Source organism: Manis pentadactyla, chromosome 2 (genome assembly GCF_030020395.1).
Source record: "Manis pentadactyla isolate mManPen7 chromosome 2, mManPen7.hap1, whole genome shotgun sequence".
Taxonomy (NCBI): domain Eukaryota; kingdom Metazoa; phylum Chordata; class Mammalia; order Pholidota; family Manidae; genus Manis; species Manis pentadactyla.
In genome coordinates, this window is record NC_080020.1 from 226,844,374 (window position 1) to 226,865,215 (window position 20,842).

The following is a 20,842-nucleotide window of genomic DNA, read 5'->3' on the forward strand; positions in this document are numbered from 1 at the left end:
AGCAAGGATTTGGAAAAGCCCCAGTGGGGTCTTAGTGCAGGTCAAAGCTTGAGCTCAGTCCATCCACTGCTGTTTCTCTTCCTCGAGCCTCCCAGGGCGACCACCACAGCTCCTCAGAGAGCCGTGGACGGGTGGGGGGCTCTCGTGAAACACGGAGAGCTGTGGGGAGCGCGCTGTAGCAGGTCTCATGAAACCTGGGGCTGATTCCTCCGTCTCACATTTGGATCACAGGAGTTCCGAAGACCAAGGAGCGCCTGCTTCCCTTCACTCACTTCTGTCTATGAGCCGGAAATGGCTGTGGCCCCTGGAAAAGGTGCGAAGGAGGAGCTGGGGGTGCTGACTGCAGGCCACACTACATCTCCCACCTGCTGTGTGGCTGTGGGTGAGTCACTCAGTCTCTGTTTCTCCACCTTAAACAGGAGTGTTGGACGAGGCAGTCTTGTTGTGGTGGTAGTGGTACAATATATGTAAGATAAACTTTCCATTTTAACCATTTTTAGTATTCAGCCCAATAGCATTAGGTACATACACTGTTGTGTGTCCATCTGGACAAGACAGCCTTAAAGTCTGACAGCCTTAACACGCTGAGATTCTCTTATCTATAGCAGCGTATCTTTTTTATGTGCTCCCCCATATTCTCTTACAATCTGCGATGCTGTTCTTCTCCCCTATAGCTAATGATCTGTAAAAACAGGAAGGGTCTAGGTGTGCTAATCTGGACGTAGGCAGATTAAAATTAATCGCTCTTCCTTTTCCTTTGTCTAATCTAAGGTGGCAGGTGGTGCAGACCCACCCCAGCAGCCTCCCTAGATGTTCTGAGATTGGAGGTGACTCAGTGAAACCCGAGGGGGTGGGGAGCACAAACCACAGGCACGAGCAGTTTCTCTCAACAGCTTCCTCCCCAGCCCTCCCCCAGCAGCAGTTCCTCTCACCTCTGAGTTCACTGTCTTGGCAGCACAGTAGCTATGGCACTAATGACAGAGTGGCAAAATAAAGCCCTCCCCGCTGGGTGACAAGGGGTGGTCCAGTGGAACGGGCACTAGACTTGAAATTGGCAGACTCAGGTTTGGGGTTGGCTTCCTCTGCCAGATCCCTCTGGTGGGGCCTCAGCTCACCCCAGTGCTTTCACCAAAACCTTAAGATAACCCCCAGGCCCGTCAACCACATCTTCACCGTGCTCTGTTTCAGCCTCTCCACTGTTCCTCAAATACGCTGACTGACCAAGTCCGCCCAAGGGCCTTTGCACATGTGCTCCCCAGCCCCCTGTGCAGAAAGGCCTTCCCCTAGATATGCATACAGCTCACTCCTGCTTTTTCAGGACTCTGCTCAAATGAACTTCATTAAAGAGACTTTGCCTGACCATCCTATATAAAGTAGCACCCCTGCCCCCTACACCTCACCCCCTCACCCCCTGGAATCCTATGCATTTATATTCATTCAGGCCTGCAGGTCTACGCTAGGTATTACTCTGGTGGTCGTTTCAGGGTGATCACCTGATTCCCCACCACCAGGAGCTCGTGGGCAGGTGGCTGGGGTCACTATGTGTGGAGAGAACACCACACCTGTGCTCACTGCTATACCTCCAGCCCCGAGCCCAGCACCTGGCCCATGGCAGACACTCGATCCAAAAGTGAAGGACAGTCACACGGTGACCTGTGGAGCTTCAGTGTGCTCACCTTTAAAAAACAACTCCTAGACCCTGCTCTGCCTACCAGGCCCAGATCAAGGGGCAGTCAAGGGAGGGCTCTGTGGGGGACAGGCTTTGCAAATGACAACGCCCCAGGGACCTATCAGGCGCGGGTGGCAGGCAGCTGTGACGTCAGGGACACTGACTGCCGCTGGCTCAGCCATCTCAGCGGACAGACGGCCCCCACTCGAGCTCTTTATGCTAAGCCCCACCCAAAGCCCCTTCCACCCTTCTCCCTTTCCCGGCCACAGCCCTAGATGCTGACTCTCCTTCCCCATTACCCCTCCCGCTGGGCAGCAGTGACCCCACTTTCATCCTAACCTCTCTGCTGGAATCCTTCTCCAGGCCCCAGGATTGGGCCTTAGAAAATGGTCAAGGGCTCCATCTTGTCAATGAACCCCCATCACTGAGTTCACCCCTGTTCTGCTACTCAAGACAAGGACTCCGTAGCCGTGCAAACACCTGAGTGAATCTGTGCGTGACGTGGGAGTACGGCCCCACTTGCTTCCCGCTCGGCCGCCCCCGAGCTCATCCATCCGCCGGTTCCCCCTCCTTCCTTCCTTCCTTCAGGGGCTGGGTCTCTGCTGGTGAGGGTTTGGACCTGCTTGTCACGTTTGGTGCAGCGCATCTTGCAGCACAGCAGCCACACGGCAACCAGTCCAGTTCCAAGTCCTGATGTCAGAGACCCGGGCTCCAATTCTGGCTTTGCAAATTACCAAGTAGCAAACGTCAGGTATCCTCTGTGTACCTGACATGTGCTAGGTATTCGCCTGTGTATTTTCTCTCTGAAGTTTGTAAGATCAACTTCCAAGGCAGGAATTCCTTCATGGGGACCCTGAGCATAATGCTCAGAGAGGGTAGGTGAGCTCATGTGGCCAGCCAGGCTAGCTAGGGGCTGCATGCACGCCATTCTCTGTGCTGTGAGCAACCAGCCCTCAGGCCCATCCCCACCCACGTGAGCACCTGACAGAGGAAACCACACCCAGGGTGGCTCAGCCAGCCAGGCCCCCTCGAAGTGGGCAGCACACGCGCCCCCCCAGGGCCAAGGAGAGCTGGCCTTTGGAGCGGGAGCCTGCTCCTTCTCTGTAGGAGTACATGCTTCCCAAGCAGGGCAGGGGAGAAAGGAAAGAAAAGCCTAGAAAAAGATGAGGCGGAAACGCAGCATTCTCCTGACCGTGCCTCCTTCTCAGAACATCCTGAACTTGTTTATGTCACCCCTAGGCAAGGGTCAAGGCGAGTGGTCTGGATTATGTCTCGTAACAAGGACCTTTCCGGGTGTACACACGTCTGGACCCACGGCCGGGCTGGAGTTCCAGTCCAGTCCCCATGGACTCACCCAGGGAAGGTCGGGCTTGGCCCCCCGCACTAGAAAACAGAGCTACCAGCCTCTCCTCTCAAGAGAGCTCAGGGGGCGTGTGTGGTGGAGCACCTGCCCGTGTCGGAATGGGAGGAAGTGGATCAACAGTCTTTCGCCTTCTCATATCTCCTGAACAGTCTGGAGATTATGAAATTCCAGGCAAAAGAATCGATTTTCATAAAACTCAAAGGAAGCATCGGTGGCCCTAGTAATTCGAAGGTTCCACTGATCATTCAGGCATTTAAACTAGGCGCTGGGGACAAGGACATGACAAGTAATACCCATCTTGGTTTTTGTGGGTTAAATCGGACAGTGCAAGCACAGTATCTCCTGAGCAGCCTAGCATAACAGGTCTGCAAAAATGGCGGCAACTTTAATTCACCTTATTCTTAACATCGATCCTAGAAGGAAAAACAGACAACCAAGCCTCAGGCAGATGCAAATTCTGTGCCCATGTTCCTCCCTGGGACCTTTGCGCTTGTTTTTCCCCCTGCCTAGAATGTTCTTCCTCCAAATGTGCCCTGATCACTCCTCTCACTTTATTCAGTCCAGGCTAAGGTAATCAGGATGAGCTTCATGGAAGTGGTGGGACTAGAAATAGCACATAAAGAATGGAGATTCCCAAAAGTGACAGGGGGAATGGTGCAGAATTTCTGTGACCAAAAAGCTGTAAATGACAGTGGTTATCTCCTGCAGCTCCTCAGAGGCAAGAGCCACGCACATGGCAAGGGACTGAGTTGGCCAAGGAGTCACATCCTTGTGTGCATTTTGCAACCTGCCCTGGCATAGGCAGGGACCAACCAGCCTGCTTTGTTCAACCTCTGAATGAACAAGGCTCACACGGGGCAGCTTGCGTACTCAGTGCCACCCAGCCCGGTGCCAGGCCTGGTGTCACAGGATCCCCAGCCAGGTTTGGAAGCCAGAACCAGCAGGATGTGGTTCCACTCCCCGCCTCTGCCTCCGCCTCCACCTCCGCCTCCGTGGAGCAGTGCCCACTGGCCTCAGAAGCCCCCACGTCCCACCCACTGAGCACAGGCTAGCGTGGCTCCTTGTGGGCCACTAAGTCCCATAAGCATGTGACCACAGGCTCTTCCAGCCTCAGTTCCCCTTCTGTAAAATGAGAACAAATGGCTACAAAGCCTGAAAAGGTCTCTTCTGGCTTGCTGATTTTAAGTTTTCATTCTTAAGCTATAGGGACTGCAACCCTTTCTATAGGACATCCTTACAATGATAAACAGAGTAGCAACAATAGCAACTCTGAACTCATCATCTGCTGAATGTCGGGACTTTTTTCAGTCTACATCTCTATTTCTCATGACAAAACTGAAAAGCAAATATTATGGCATGTACAAACTTCCCAACAGTAAGGAAACTGAGGCACAGAGAACTAAATGTCCTCAGTCATATTCAGGGTAATTGAGAAAACTGAGCTCTGAATCCATGTCAGGATGATTCTACATGTGCCCTTTCTAAAATACATCCTGGCACCAATATCACATATTTACTTAGCATCCAAAACTGATTTTTAACCCTGGGTTTTGTGCAGAAAAACATGGACCCAGGACTATTCAGCACTAGATCACATACAAAACCACCACATACATGATCTGATTGCTACAGCTCATAAGGTAGAGATAGGTGGCTGCAGGTGCCCATTTCCTAGATGAAGAAATGGAGGTACAGAGATGAATGTGAATTATCCAAGGCTGCCTAGCTAGTGAGTGGCACAGCTGGGATTCAAACCCAGGTTTCCAACCTCCAAATTTAGTGCTCCACCCAAAACTTCTAAAATGGCCTACACAAGCAAATCATGCTTTGCTTTTAAACCTTTAAACAGCAACCCCAGGCTCTCAGCAGGAAGAGATCAGGACAGGGTGGGCCAGGGTGAGGCCCGGCCCGGGAGTTCAGCCAGACAAAGTGGGTCTGGCCAGGACGGGAAGTCCGGTAGCCTGAGGTCAGTAGAATCCACAGAAGTCATTGAAGGCCATTTGACGGGGTGTGTCCAAGCAGGCAAAGGGTCAAGTGAGAAAGGTCAGCTGCAGCCAGGTCGGGCCTTGCTCTGCCCGCTACTGCAAAGCCACTTCTGGCTGCCAGTCCCATTGTGCAAGCAAGGGTTCCGCCTGGGGCGGCTGCAGCCATGGGAACTCCACAGGTGCTGACCTCCCCAAGTACACCGTCACTCCCTTACTTCTGTCTCCTCTATGTGCATAGATTTTTCCAACAGTCACCTCTGAGAGCCACCAAGACTCCAGGTTCTATAGCATCAGTGAGCAGACCCAACGCCTAGGCCCAAAGGCTCACAAGTTAGCAGGAAAGCCACAGGTACCCCAGGAAGGGTCAAGCCAGGGTGAGAGAAGCCTACGGGGAGTGGGCACAGGGAGGGGCAGTTGAGTTCTAAAAGGTGGGGTATCCCCTGGCTACCTTCCACTACCCCACAGTCAGGGAGGTGACAGTCCTGTACCAGTTTGATGTACAAGAAAAGTGCAGCTTAGAAAGACAAGAGTAACTTGCTAGGAAATAGTTGGGATGAGAGAACCATCTGATTAAGCACCCAGGCGCCTGCAGCTCTGGCTGCCCTGCCATTACCGGAGCCCCTGCACTGCCTGCTGGCATGCACGCATCCACGCCCTGACAACCAACCATGGCCGCTGGGGAATCAGGGAAGTCATTCCACTGCCATGGCCTTACCGCTGCAGGAAGGCACCTCCCGAGTGCGGCCTGCCATCTCCGTAGGAACAGATGGGACCTGCAGCTCCAGGTTCCTCATCGGTGCTCCACTCACCCCTCACTCCCCTGCATTTACACCTGGATCCTAAGGGATCCCCGCTTCCCAAGTCCATCGATTGGCTTCTCAGAAACGCTTCCACAGGCCACCTACCCCTCAGTGCTGGACAGTGCTGTCCAGAGCCCGCCTAGCCTGGATTCTTCCAAGGAGAGCCCGGCACACCCCAAGGTGCCACTCCTGCCTTGCTGCTTAGGCGGTCAGGGTCCAGAACATTCTATCCATGTCCCATTGGTGGGACGGGAGCAGGGTTCAGGCCATACCCTTGGGCCCTGCCACCCCAGGGAGCATTGTGAGCAGCCAGTCCATATACAGGACTGGACAGGGATGCTCTAAGACAGCCCTGAACTAGGACTCCCCGAGATGGCCAGGCACATACTCAACAGGTCTGGGGAGTCAGGAAACCTGGGGGCTGCTCTTGGTCCTGTTACAGGACTTTGGAAAAGGGCTATAAAGAGAAAGGATTGGGTTTAACTCCCCCTCTTGGCCACCCCCTCAATGCCAGTGGCTGAGTCCTGGTTGAGCTTCAGCATCCCAAGGTGGGCACCCATCCCTAGTCCATTCTTCACACACCCTTGACCCTGTCCCCACCCTGTTTAGAAGAACCCTTCAATGGCTCCTGGTTTTCAGGTCAAGTTCAAGGTCACATGCATGTATCCAAAGCCCTAGGCCCCTGCTTTCCTCTTCAGCCTCACCTCTGCCCTGACAGCACCTCCACCAGCACGCCCCCCGCCGCACACAGCTTGTTCGGGCCTTCTGGCCTTTGCTCACACCTTTCTGGAAGCTCCCTCCACCCCACTTTCCCTCCTACGTCACTCAGACCAACCGGAGAAGGAGCCCATCTCTGTCCCGATGCAATCATTCTCCATGCCCCTCTCCACTGCGGAAATATTCTCTTCCTGCTCCCAAACAGCTCTCTAATGCACGCCCATCCTCTCTAACATGGTATTAAACCTGTTACACTGTCTCCCATTAGCAAGGATTCTCCAGCATTGGTTCTTGCACCCCTAATACCTAACACTGGACGTAGTGCAAAGTGGACGCCTAATAATGTTTGCAAGCTAGTGTGGCTCCCATATCTAAGAGGCCCCCACCTCCAACATGCTGTCTAGGATTCAGAGTATACAGGAATGATTCTGCTTAAGAATCGCCATGTCTAGTGTCCAGAAAAATTTCAAATTTCTGGACACTGTAACATGGTTTACAGAAATTCCCAAAAGTGAGTGCTGGGTAAAGGACATTTACAGTGTGTTTCCATCCACTGCCTTCTACCATTGATATATCTAAGGGATTTTTCTTACAATATTTATGCCTGCAGATCCTAAGGGGATGTTCATACACCCATTAAGTTGATCACCATACACTCATTAAATACTTAACAGGACAGAAGGATAAATAGACCCCATCTTACAGAGGAAAAAAAACCCAATTCATAAAATGGAGCCGCAGGATGTAATAGCACTGTCCGCAGGGTTGACTGCCTGGTGGCCCAGTCTGCAATGCCGGGGCTGCTCCGCGTACTGGGCTTCACTCAGACTGCGCCGGTTAGTCCTAGGCTGTTGGCTTCTCGCCTAACTGCACGCGGAAACTCCTCCTCTGGGCTGGGCGGGGGTGTATTCTACCTGGTGTCCATTTCCTGGAGTCCATGTGGAATTTCAGGGATGAGGCTCAGGAGTCAGGGGTCCTTTGTACAAAGCCCAGGGCTTCCACTGATGAACCGTGAGACCCTGGGCCTCAGTTTCCTCCTCTGTGCAATGGTGATAACATCATTACCTTACTTACTGGTTTAAACTGGATAATGTAAGTACAGTAGTTAGTTAGGATTTAATTAATTAATTTAAGTGTTGTAGTTAGAGCAGGACCTGGTAAATGGTGGATGTTAGATACTATTTCACCAAAGTAAGTACCATGAGGGCAGGGTTTCCATTTCATTTGGTACCGCAATATCTCTAGCACCTAAAACAGTGTCTGGCACATAACTGGTGCTCAATAAACATTGGACAAATAAATGAATCTCCAGGTTGTTAGATTATGAGGCCCACAGCCATCAGATGACAGCCAAGAGCAACCCAGACAGCTACCTTTTTGAGTCTCTGCAGTGCACCTGGCACTGCGCTGTGCTGGGTACTTTAGGTCCATTATCTGTAACCCACGTTAGAGAAGGTAAGCCAAGGTCAAATGACCTGTGGAGAAATCAGAATTTTACCACTGCACCCTCGGCTTCATTTTCTCAGGGCCCCCATCAAGGCCACCAGCTAATTTATTAAGTACAAATAGTAAACAGACCAGCCAGAAATTCTGCTGAAGGGCACTACGGTTTAATGTACTTCTAAGCACAGAACCCCGAGAAGCCCACTGTGATCACAGAGACACTTCATACATGAAATGACACCCCACCACAGACACTGGTAACAATATATGAAGTAAATGTCACTTTTGCGTAAATCAGTAAATCAAAATGGGGATGATGGGTGGATTTCTCATTTGATGTGTAACTTGGAAAGAAGTTCTCTTTGAAAAGGTGTCAACGTGGGAGACTCCTAAATTTTAGTCCCTCGGGGCTCCCATTCTGAGCAAAGACCTTGACGCAACCAATCTGTACATAACCCTCTCTCCCGTTCTGTCATCAGAATCCAATCTGAGCTCCTCCTAATCAGCAAAAGTGATTTTCATTCATGTGCCCACCATGTTCCAGGAGCAGTGAACAGAGACAACCTCTGTCCCCAAGAAGCTCCCAGTTCAGCAGGGGCCGAGAACAGCCTAGGGCAATCAGAATAGAGGGGGGACTGCTATGGCAGTGCGGCCTGCAGGAGGGGATCACTTACCCATCCCGGCAAAGGTCGGAGGAGGGGAACCTTCCCAAGGGTTGGCAGTGCTGGAAGTACATAAAAAGGGAATTCCAGGAGCTCTGTCTCCTTCAAAGCAAAGGTACGGGCTTTTCCTAAAGCATCATGAGCCTAAACTTAACGTAAATCACAATCAATGAAGGAAAGAAGAGCCTGGCCTCCAGGGCTCCAGTGCCTGCGCTCTGTTCTCCGGGAGACACTGAAGCCTCAGCAGAGGTGGCCACAGCCTGAACACCTAAAGGAAGAGCCGTCTTAGAAACTTCTGCCTGAGAAAGAATGCTGACCTCGGCTGGGGGAGGGGAAAGGCCCCGCCCCCAGGGAGCCGCAGTCTGGCGCCTGGCCAGGTGGAGGTTGTTACACTGAAAGCCCCAGGGCGCTGGGTTCCTAAACAGGGTCCCAGCTTCCCTCCTGCAGCAGCAGCAAACACTGATCAGCTTCCACAAAGTAGAGGAAATGAAACCTGTGACGTCAAGAGATAAAGATCTTCTAACCAAAGGAGCAACATGTGCAGAGGCATGTTTCTCAGTTCACATGGGGTATTTCTGTGCAATGAAATGTCAACACGGAACTGCGACTGGGGGCGGGGAGGGTGGTGGCAAGGAGCCTGATCCACGGCTGGCAAGCAGGGATTGCTGTGGGGACAATGGCCCACCCGCCCACTGTGCTGAGGCAGCTCGGCACAGCAGCCCTAGGTTGCAGCAGCTTAAAGGGCTCCTGATGTCCTGAGTCAGCAAACTGGTCCGTGCCAGCCAGGGGGCCAGCCCTTGAGTTCAGAAAAGGAGAGGCCGGCAGCTGCCACCTACAGAGGGCTGACTATGTGCCAAGCACTGGGTTCTCATGCATTCATTTAATTCCAGGAGGAAAGTGTTATTTCCACTCTGCAGACGGGGTCATCTGGGCAGAGGGAGTTAGGTTAACTGGTCAAGGTTAAGTTTACTGAGAAGCCCAGGAGCAGGGACTGGAGAGCACCTGCTCCCAGGCTCAGCCTCCCTCAGAGACTCAAACTGCAGGGCCTCCAAGACTGGACTGCCCGGCAGATCACTCCAACCGCAGGGCAGGGAGAGGGAGCTCGGCAGACACGGGGTCATCCTCTGGGGATGGGGCAGTGCCCTCTATCCGGGCCCCACCCCACAGGGTCCACCTACTAGTGTAGACCACATCAGGTTTTACTACAGGGCCTGGGGTGCAGGGGGTGTGTCCAGGGTAGGTCTGAATTCCTCAAAATGCAAGAAAGGCCGTGGGATGGAGGAGAGGCAGCAGGGGCAGAAACAGCCTGTGCACAGTGGCAGCGGGTCATCAGTGACCTCAGGGCCAGCTGTCTGTTAGTGAGTGCCGCCCCACACACCCGGTGAATCTCCCAGTCACCTCATGTGACTGTCACAACCATCCTACCGGGATGCAATTATTATTTCTACTTTGATGAAACTGCAGTTCGAAAGCATTAAATGACTTACCCAAGGTAAGTGGCTCAGGAGTGGGAGAGACAGAATTTGAATCTAGAACCCAAATCAAAACAAGAAGCAGAAGAATCTAAGGTGCTGCTAATTCAGTGCACAGGCAGAAGGCACAGGAACCTAGCCTGACACTGGGTGTCATCTGGGCATATTATCTGCAAAGGCTCCTCATCGGACACTGGACTGATGGCACTGACAATTCCCCTGGGAATGGTTTCATGTATGGTCACAGATTCGGAATTACAGATGGTCCGGAATAAAAAATCTGTGCGTAAGCAGTCACCCCACAGGCAGGTCTCCTTCTGAACCAGGTGGGGCTCAGCCAACTTCACTTTGTAATGCTTTCAGCTTCATTCACTTTTGAGATCATCAAGGAACAAGAAGCACACGATTGAGAGAAAGAACACCTCCTGATGTCTCATCTACGGTTTTCCCCAGAAGACCAGCGCCTAAAGGGTCAGACACTGGCACAGACGTCACCATTTAACTTTTCAAAAGCCTTTCAAATTCAACGCATTGTTTCTGCACACTTTTGAGGCTGTCACGAGAGCTTTAGTCCTATCGAAATACCTATGGAATACCTATTGATGAGGGCCTATTGATTAGGACCGGAGGTGGGGGCTGCTGAGAACCCAGCCCCAGTGAAGCCCCCGACGCCCCTCCCCTCAAGATACACCAGGACATGCTCCTTGATGGCCACTGGGCAGACCAGCAAAGAGAGACCCTGCTAGGTCGCCCCCAGCTGCTGGGAAACACCAAGGAATTAATAGGCCCAATAGGCCCAACGACACAACCTCTTAAGTCAAGGATGAAACCAAAACAATAGGAGTTGAAAAAAAATTTCCTATCAGCTACTGATGAGAACATTTAGAATGTCCTTGAAAATGGAAGCAACCTTCTCTGAGCTGCCCAGACACACTTGTCACGTCAGGACAGCAGGTCCTCAGGGGCGTCAGCGTGGTGCAGGGCAGGGAAGTGCTCCAGAGTGAAATGATTGGATTCCAGGTTAGCTCCCTCAGCACCCTAGCTGTGTGACCTTCAGCAAGGTCACTTAACTCCTGTGCGGCCCAGTCACCTCGCCAATCAGACAGGGAATTCTCACTGTCCCTGAGGGTCCCTTGGAGAAGCAGGGCTGCACAGCTCGGGTGCTCTCGGTCAGAGACAGATGACGACCAGCCTCCTCCCAGTCACTCACATCTTCTTTTCCTGAAGGAAAATGCTCTTTAAAGTTAGAAGAGATTTCGCTTTGACACATTTGCTCCAGTGAGGTGTTCTGGTTTCACATTCACATGGGATTCTTCTTTCTAGTTCTTTTCTAGAGTCTTGCTCTTTCGTGAAAGTCAAACATAACTGCAGACTCAACGCCAGAGACCTAATTTCAGAAACCTTGACATCTTGGTATTCCCTCCCCAGCCCGGGGACATGAAGGACTTTGGCTTTCCCGAAGTGTGCTCCCCGGTGTCTTACACATCTCCTAAAGGACCAGAGAGACCTGGGCGAAAAGCCCCACAACAGCAGATGTGAGGTCTGACTCAGCCCCTTCTTTGCCTCCAGCTAGCTGTGGGTGCAGGGGCAAGCACCCTCACTTCTGGGGCTCTGCTTCCTGGGAGTGAAGTGAGAGGACTGGAGCATGGACCCCCGGGAACCTCCAGTGTTCTGTGACCAGGGGACATCTACCCTACTCTGACTCACTTCATATATATGTATTTATGGGTGTGCTGCTCCACATACCTGCTGATGCCTGGAATTCCTCTTGAAAGAGACACAATCAAAGAGGATGTCTTAAAACCTCAGATCCCTCTGAGAAAGGCATTCATTGTCCTTACTCCCTAGGGCAGGCAAATGAATTTCTTGAGAGTTGACTTAATAGAGAATATGTCCTTCCTTCTGCTCTTCCCTATCTGCACCTTTGAGATTTTACCAGCCTGCATTTTGGAGCCCTCATCTATACAATGGACATGATAATACTCACTTCTCCAATTTGCAGAGAGACTTTGGCGTGTTAAACAATAACCGTGTAGTAGGGCCCTACAGAGGTCATCAACTATTACCTCTTATTTTTGTATTAAAGCTATTAGATCTCCAGGGAAGGTGGAACACAGACGGGCAGAGAGGGTCTCTTTGCCAGTGTTCTGTTGGGAGTCAACTATGTATTTACCTTCCAGTAAGAATATTCAGAGAAGCACACACCTGAAGTTATAACTCCAAAAGACATCAGGGCCAATATAACAGAGCCAGGACAATAAAAGGAAGAAGAACACGAGGCCCAAGGCAAGGGACCAGTCTAAGGGGATATTAAAGGCAAAACCCAGAGAAGGACCTGGGTCTTTACATTTAAGGGTAAAATTATGGAATAACCAACCTCTATTAGTCTAGGAAGCTGTGGTCCTCTGCACTCAGCTGAATTCTAAATGTGTATGAAATTACTGCATTTGGGTTAAGTAAACACAGACCCTTTACCTTTGATAATCCCCAGATGCCTCCCAGACATTTGCTTCCCCACGAGCTCAAACCACAAAGATGGGAAGACCAAAGCACACACCACTAGCACTCTCCCACTTGGAGGTCATCAAACTTCTGGAAGCAATTGCCTAAGAATACCATAGGCCACTGAGGTAGATGGCAACCTACCTGGAAGGCAGCAAGGTTTGACAGCATGGTCTGTGCCAGGAACGTTTCTTGAGTGAATGAATGAATGACATGTACTAGCCTTGTATTCAGATGGTCTTTAACAGCTTTGTGACAGTGGACCCTCCATGTCCCTAACCACTCTCCTAGTAGGGGATGAGGATGCCCAAGGCAGTCATGAGAATTCCATGACATATGTGTAGAAAGTCTAGAACAATTCTTGGAATAGTCAGCAATGAATATCAGTCAGTTGCCTCCATCCCTCTGGAAAAGCACATTCTTAAAAAGAAAAAAAAGTGGCCTCAAAGAGCTTTGAACAATGTTACCTAGAAGAGAAAGCTTGGCCACAGAGGGTTCTGCTAACTAGAACGGAATGAGTTATTGGAAGAACCATAAATGAAATGCAGATGCCCAGCATCCTGCCGAGCTGTCTTCTAAAATAACCAAGATCTTCACATTGCCACGCATTTGCACTGGCTGTTTCCTCACCTGGAATGCTGGTCCTTTCCACCTTGCCTGTAACATATTCATCTCTTAAGTCTGGGCTCCACAATCACCTCTCCTCTATCAACTTTGCTGATTCTCCAAGTCCCAGTAAGAACGTCTCAGCCCCCAGTTCCTGCCTGATCCAGTCTATGACTTCACTTAGGACCTGTAACACTTCCTTTGTGGCTCAGCTGGCTAGCTAATGAATCTTGATAATCACAGTGCAGTGTTGAGAACTGTGATTAATACGTGATCTATACTTAGGAAATATCTACTGAAGGAGTGAGTGAATGAATGAATGAATGATGACAGATGCCAGGCATCGAGTGTTCTGAAGGTAGGATTTTCACAATCTTGCCTTTCTAACATTGAAAATGTCACAGAGACTTGTGACACCAAAATAAAAATAATTGCTGGTCACAGAATATCCCATCACCTGTCCTTGGAGCATTTGATAACACCTTTTAAGTAGTGCTGATTTGTTTTCCAAGGGTGCTTAGAACATTGCACTAGTCCCTCCCTTTGTCCTTTCGCACTCCCTTCTCCTCACCTGGACAGCGGGCAGCAGAAAATGCCCATTCCAACCTCTCAAGCAAGCTGCCTGGGAGAGTACACGGGTCAGTACAGGGATGAGACTCACCTTTCTTCGTCCTTAAAGATGAATTTCCGCAGCTTGAGATCCCGCAGCACCAGCCCCCCGTCGTGGCAGTGGGCCACCGCCGAGGCGATCTGGTAGAAGAGCCTGGCTGCCTCCTCCTCCCTCAGCTTCTTGCAGGTGCGGACAAAGGAATGCATGTCCCCATAGCTTCGCTCAAAGAACGCATAGGCCTTGGTCTCCCCCAGGATAATTTCGGTGATTTGGTTGATGTTGCTATGGGCGGACAGGCAAAAGCATGGGGCCAGGGACTCCTGGTAGCAGCTGATATCAAACACCTAGGGCAGGATTAACAAGACCAAGAGTCAGAGGTGTCTCGTATAACCAAATCACTGAATGCAGTCACCTCCCACAGGTGAGCTTCTGAGATGACAGGAGGCCTGCTGAGCTTGGTCCCAGACCACAGCAGCTGTGCCTCCTACCAGCTGTGCAGCACTGATTAAGTTGCTTGATCTCTCTGAGCCTCCAAATCCTCATGTAAAATGGGCAAGTGATACTGGACTTGCAGTGTTGGGCAGATTATATGAGACAATGAAGGCGAAAAGTGCTTTGCAGGATGCAATCCACTGCACAAGCGGTACATGTTACTGTGTTTTCTCTCTATCCCAATCACCTCTGCTTATAGAAGGACTAAGGCAAAATCCTTAAGTGACCCACCCAAGCTGCAGAGACCTTCAGAGAAGACCTATTTACCTTCAAAAGAATATACATCAACACCGTATAGCTATGACCATTGTATACAACATATTTTATGCCACACAACTATGTTGTACAGCACAATACAAGATATTAGCAGTTAATAGGTTAAATATGTAGACTTTGCCTAAAGGTTATCTAATTCAGTACCTTCATTTTACAGATGTGCAAACTAAGGCTCAGAGAACAAGTCAAACCAAGGCCCCAGTGGCAGAGCTAGGAATTGGACACAGTCCTTGGGAAAGCAGACGCGCTCTTTTCTCTATTCTTCCACAGCTATCTAGTCAATGAATCAGTTATGCAATGATCTTCTATGAATCAGCATAAGCCTGTGAAGTGCCACCTCATTGTGGGGTATTAAAAAAAAATCCACCCTCGATACCTTTTAAACACAGACCTAAGAGGAATGAACACTACAGAGGATTTTTGAGGTTCGAAGAAAAAGCTTTCATTCATTTCAAGACCTCGTTCAATCAGGAATAGGAATCCCTGGGTTTGGATTGTGGTTTTACTATCTGCTTGGAACTGCGGGCCCAGGACTCCATTGTGTGCTGCTGGAGCAAGGCATGGGCCTGGGGGTGCTCTGGGGGCAGGCACCTGAGGCCAGGAATGCCGTTAACAACAAACCCTTCACGTTGCCAGTTCACTATCATTCGGCAGCTTCGATCTCTTTGTCATTAAGTAGAACACACTCTCCTTGACCATTGTTTTGCAGTGTGGTGGGGAATATGCCGGCCTAGAAAATGAGGCTCTAATCCTGGCTGCGCCAGTGGTAATCTGGATGAGGTGGATAAAGCGCTCGTGTCCTCGGGCCTCCCTCCTCTTCAGAAACTGAAGATGCTGACTGGGAGCACTGTTGATTTTTTAGGTCCAGATCCCACATGAGAATCTGATAAAAGCTCCGTCCCCTCTTAGCTGAGATGCCCATTCTCAAACACAAGCATAATGTATCAGATTCATCTTCGGGGGATTCCCAGATCTTCCAAAACCCAACCAGAGACACAGCCTTCAGTCGCTCTTAAATTCAAAATATAAAAGAAATCTGTGAGTCAAACAGGGATAGGATAGTAAGAACCTCAGGAGAACTGGCGCTAACCCTGGGCGAGAAAGCAAAGTAACATTGTGAATGAACCGTATTGAGGCATCTCAGGAAAGCAGCACAGCCGCTGCCACTATAACCCAGAATTTAAGAATGAAAACTTCAGCATCTCCAGAGACCACAAATCACACCCTGATACTGTCAGATGATGACCTACGAGCGGTGACCTCAGAGGTCCGTTCAATTAGGAATCTGAAATGCTTGAGTCAGCTTTAACACCCAGACTGCAGGCAGCAGAAACCAGGGAAAGCCTCAAAAATTTCAGAGAGCGCCATAAACGTTTTGCAGTGGCTAATGTAAACATTCTGCGTTATGTAACGGGGATGATGTGTTCTGAAGAACCAGGCTGCAGGCTCTGTCGCCTGTGCTCATGGAGTTATGATTACTTATAATATACTTCCTGCTTTAAATTGCAATTTTAAAAAAATAGAAGGTGATTTTTGCTAAGTACCTTTTGTCTATTATCCTGCCCCACTGATGGAAAACCAAATGGATGTAGAAATAAAACAAAGATCAAACATGCTCACAGCAGCATCAGAATGTAGCCATACCCCCTGTAGAAGAGACCAGATTCCAAGATGGTGGACAAAGTATGACAAATAAAGCAAGTACTTATGTTTTCTCAAATGGGTAGGAACCAAACTTATTAGTAGCTATAACGGGCATCAATGAGCTTGGATCGGCATTTAAACCATCACCTTCAACTGCAAAATCAAGCCCTGAGCCTGGTTGCCAGCTTCTTTCAAATGTTTAATTTGGAGTCTTATGTTATATAAGGCGACAGTTCAGATAAAGCAGTAAGATTAGGCCATCATTAATAGCATTGGCAAAAAAAAATCATAATAAGTGCCCATTCTGCCAAGACAGTAATTGTGTCAATCTGCACAGTAACTACCAGCCTCTCCATAAAATCGATAAAGATCCCTTAAAACTCCCTTTCTTCACTTTCCTACTTTAAAGTAGTCACATGGAGACAATAACCAGGCTTGATTGTTCTGGCTAAGTGACCCTCAAATCTCTCTCCCCTGCCAAATAGTGTCCTATAGAATTCTCGATACAGCCCTCTAAAATAAGTGACATCTTTACATTTGATCTGTCTGGCAAGGACTTTTCTAGGAGACAAGAACTCTATATTCTAAGACATCAAAAGCAACTTGATTCAATATGTAGATTTCACTGAGCGTTGCTGTAAGCTAAGAGTCCACAGTATATATCTGAGGGTAAGTTCATAGAAGCTGTCTTGCAAAACGCATTGAAGCTTCCGAGGATACATACAACAATGCTTGCAGAAGTCACCCACATCACCTCTGGTTAAAAGGCAGAAAAACAAGCTGCTGTGTCTTAAAGGGATGACCTCTGTCAAGCAGAACAATGATACTGCTTTTAAATCCACTTGCAGCCACACAGTAATTGGTAAGGGGCTAATTCAATCTTTGCAATAAATAAACAAGCAGATTATATGTACAGTTTCATACTAGAGAGCAAGTCTACGATGACACTGTAAGGTCAGCCCAAAGTGAACTATGTATTGAAAAATCTACAGGGAGAAAAGCACAGGGGCCAGAGTCACCTCTGCCTTTAAACAAAGAAATAACAGCAAGATGCTCCTGCAGAATTTGGTGCTTTGTCACTATACTTAAAAGGGTCTCTAGCCTTTGAAAATTATTAAAAGGCTGTTCCAAAGTTGAGTAAAAGGAATGAAAACACTCACTGCTGGGTGATTGTGCATATTTCATATGCGAGTGGCAGCTCTGTGGAATTCATTCATTTCAAAGGATGACTACCCTATTGTGCAATGTTGTAGCTCTTCTGAGAATTCAATCCAGCTCTGAATAGCCTACTGAATTTTGGTTAACCAGGCACAGTTGCTCTGGGTCTCAGTAACTTGGAGAAGATGCAAAATACCGAGTGCTTAGAACAAGCAGAAAGCAATATTTAACGTCTCAGATTTTCCCCTGAGGTCTGAACTGAACAATTGCAAAACTGAGTGGATACCTCCACAAAACCCATTTTTTACAATGAAATACTTCTGTCCCCTAAAAAACAAAGCAGTCTGTGGTTAATGGTAAAAGTGTGATGCATTATCTGTAACAGCTGTGCAGGTGCCCATTTCAAAGACAAGAAAGGTCCCTACTCCACTACCCCCTCCCCCCGCAAGAAAAAAACCAGCAGTGAGCAAAGCTAAAATTAAGTGACAATGAATTCTTGACCTATGTCCAATTCCTGGGGAGCAGGATGCTCTACTGTATTCTTTTTTTGTTTTTTGTGTTTTTTTGCAACTATTCCCTTCTCATCCCCTGATCTGGAACCTGGTGTGTGCCCACAAAGATACACACACACACACACACACTCACACTTAAACACAAACTAGTCACTATTCAGGGTCAAAACAAAAAGGAAATTGAAGTGCCCATCTCAGCATTAGCCCTGCGAGACCCTGGGGCTCCAAACGCTGGCGTCTAAACCGCACAGGCCGTTGGGGGTGGGGGGCTCAAGGGGCTATTCAGGCACGGGTCTGGAGAGATAGGAAGAAACGGAGACGAGAGAAAACAACCCCAAAGGAGTCACTATTTCCTACATCCAAAGGCGCGCCGGCGGCTTTGATTTCGCCCCCCCTTCCCTCCTTTCAAGGCTCCAGGCAGAAAAAAGCTCTTTGTAAACTCCTTCCCCGCGCTGGGCCCCTGGCTCAGCCAGAGAGGACACCTTTGTGTGTCTCTTAAAGGGCACCTTCGGAACAAAGGTTTAACACCTGCACGCTAAGAACAATGGCTGCAAAAGGAACCAAGTCATCAGTGCCTTAAAATTAGCGGGGGATTCCCTACTCCATGTTGGAAGGAGAGGGGGCTAGACAGCGGGAGAAATCCCCCTGGCAGCGCGACCGGGCCCCGCGCGCAGGAGCTCCACGAGCCTTTGGGGGCGCGCGCCCGTGGCCCCCGCGCAGTCCCGGCGCACTCCCCGCCCTGGGCTCTCCCCAAAACGCCCCCGCCACAGCCCGCCCCATTGTCTGCAACGCTCTAAAAACTTCGCAACTAGTCGAACAGGAACAAACAAATAAATAAACCCATTTAACGAGGCCACGGATAATTAGCCCGCGAATCTCACTTCTCCAGACTCCACGGCTTGGGGACCTCCCGCCCCCTGCAGACCCCTCCAAAAGGCCGGGGAATCATTTTAAAAGACAAAAAGCAAAACCAAACCCCAGCTCTTTACCTTGCACACCAGCTCCTCTCCACTGTGCAGATGCACGGCACGAAAAACGTGGTCTCCCTCCAGAGGTTCCAACAGTAAGTATTTCCCGATGCAAGAAACGCAATGCGACAAGTTCGGAGTCTCCGGCGGGCTCGGGGAGCCGAGGTTCGGGCTGAAACTCTGGCTGGGCTCGGCGGACCTTATAGACGACAACTCTTCGAAATCCTGGGTTTTGTTCCGCGATCTCCCATATCTTGCTATTGTGATGGGGGTAGACCTGTGTATGTTCATGAGTGTGGGGATCGCACTCGACAAACACAAAACCCGCTGGAGAGCCGAGTCGCTGGCGAGTGCTGCTGCAGGCGCCTCCGTGCCACGGATTTAAAAGGGAACGAGAGTGGAGGGGACGGAAGGGGGCTCTGTGGAGGAAGAGTTAGAAGCCCCCCGAATGGGCGCCGCCGGGCACCTTGTCTGCGCCGAGCCCGGCTCCCGGGGGTATTCGGTCGGCAGCAACTCGGGTCCTTTTGTTATCCCAGAGCCAGAGATTTGCAGAATCTCCGCACTTTTAGTTTCTCTCTCTCTCTTTCCAACGTGGATCTAGACGAGCAGCAGGACTGCTATGGTGGGGAGCTGCCGCGCTGGGTCTCCCGGAGCGATCCCCACGCAGGCTTCCGAATCGCAGACGGGGCGGAGGAGCCCTGCCGTAGTTTGTCCAGTCTACGGGGAGCGCACAGCGGCGGTTGGGTCTCAAAGCGTTAGAAACCAAACAGAAAGAAAAAGGAAATAAGCACGGGTCTACCGGCTCGCGCCGCACGGCAGACAGAATCCGCGCTGCACCCCCTTTTTTGGTGGAAAGGGTGGGGGGCGTGGAAGGGGGGGGTTGCCGGAGAGAGTAGTTACCTACGTTTTAACTGTAGATGGCGTCTGAGACTTTTCCAAGATCGCAAGAGATCTCCAAAATTTAAACAAACAGACAAAAAAAAAAATAGCAAGGGAGTATTTAACTTAGAGCGGTCAGAGCTGCCAACAAAAGACTGCAAAAGCTGGGCAGAGTTGCTGCGCGGGCCAGGCGCAGGTACCGCGACAAAGCCCAGGGCTTGGCCCACCGGGCGGAGGTCAGCACAGGCTCATATTGCCGCCGCTCGCTCGCGCTGCAGAAAGTCCTCCGAATAAAGCAAGAAGTGGGGGCAGGTCTGTAGTCTCCGATTTCCCAGGCGAGAGCTTCCGGGGGTCCTCCGGGCGCTGTAAGGGGATGCTCCCCCAGCCCAGCCACCCCGCGGCGTTCCTTTCCTGCTGGATAACTGGATCTTTCCTCGGGATAATTTGCAACCAGTCCTTCTTCCCCTGCCCTAAACCCAAATTGCCTGGTGGGGTTTGTTTTGGAGAAAAATCAACGGCTTTTCTTCTTTTTTTATTTTGGTCTTTCCACCCTAGAGGTGAGAGGAATGTGTATTTAAAATTGAAGGGGATGGCCGACGGTGCCCGAGGCCAATCCCCGCTCTCAGCACGCCTGCATCTCCCGGCGAGGCGGTATTAATAGTTACTTACGTGGCCGGGGATCTCGGAGCAAGCGGGGCCGTGTGTGCGCGCGCGCGCCTCGCTCGCGCTCCGTCTCCCCATTCAATGTCACCGACACATTTCCACGGAGCCTCCGCCCACCCCCCCGCGGCACTCGAGACTGGCTCAGCCCAGAGCTGGCCCCGCCCCGCCCCCGCCCGGGCCCCCCTCATTGCGCCGGGCGCCCATCAATCAGCGGAGCCGCTGCCAGTCCTCGGGCGGCTCAGCGCCCGCGGGCCGCGGCCACTGCCATTACAGCTCCGGGCGCGGGCCTCGCCGCTCCCTGCCCGGGCTCTGCGGGTGTAAACAAAGTGCAGTATCCTTCCGCGGCGGCCGAGCGGAGGAAGGGTCGGGGCGCCGCCGCGGGCCCGGACCGCGCGCCCCGCTGCGAGCGGCTGGGCAGGAG

At 50.7% G+C, this 20,842-nt stretch overlaps 1 protein-coding gene across 3 annotated transcripts in view; it reads right to left on the reverse strand.

Annotated features, from left to right (window-relative positions):
* TRIB2 (tribbles pseudokinase 2) overlaps positions 1–20,559 on the reverse strand; it is a 40,058-nt gene extending 19,499 nt beyond the window's left edge. The window contains exons 1-3 of one of the 3 annotated variants that reach the window (XM_036881690.2): positions 20,428–20,559; positions 18,901–20,309; positions 13,881–14,173 (exon numbers count right to left, since the gene is read on the reverse strand). In XM_036881690.2, the coding sequence (XP_036737585.1) occupies positions 13,881–14,173; positions 18,901–19,170 (563 nt within the window). In that variant the 5' untranslated portion in view covers positions 19,171–20,309; positions 20,428–20,559. Of the gene's footprint in view, positions 1–13,880; positions 14,174–18,900 lie in introns of all 3 variants that reach the window. The other 2 variants (XM_036881691.2, XM_036881692.2) reach the window with 2 other exon arrangements.
* Positions 20,560–20,842: the final 283 nt, after the last annotated feature.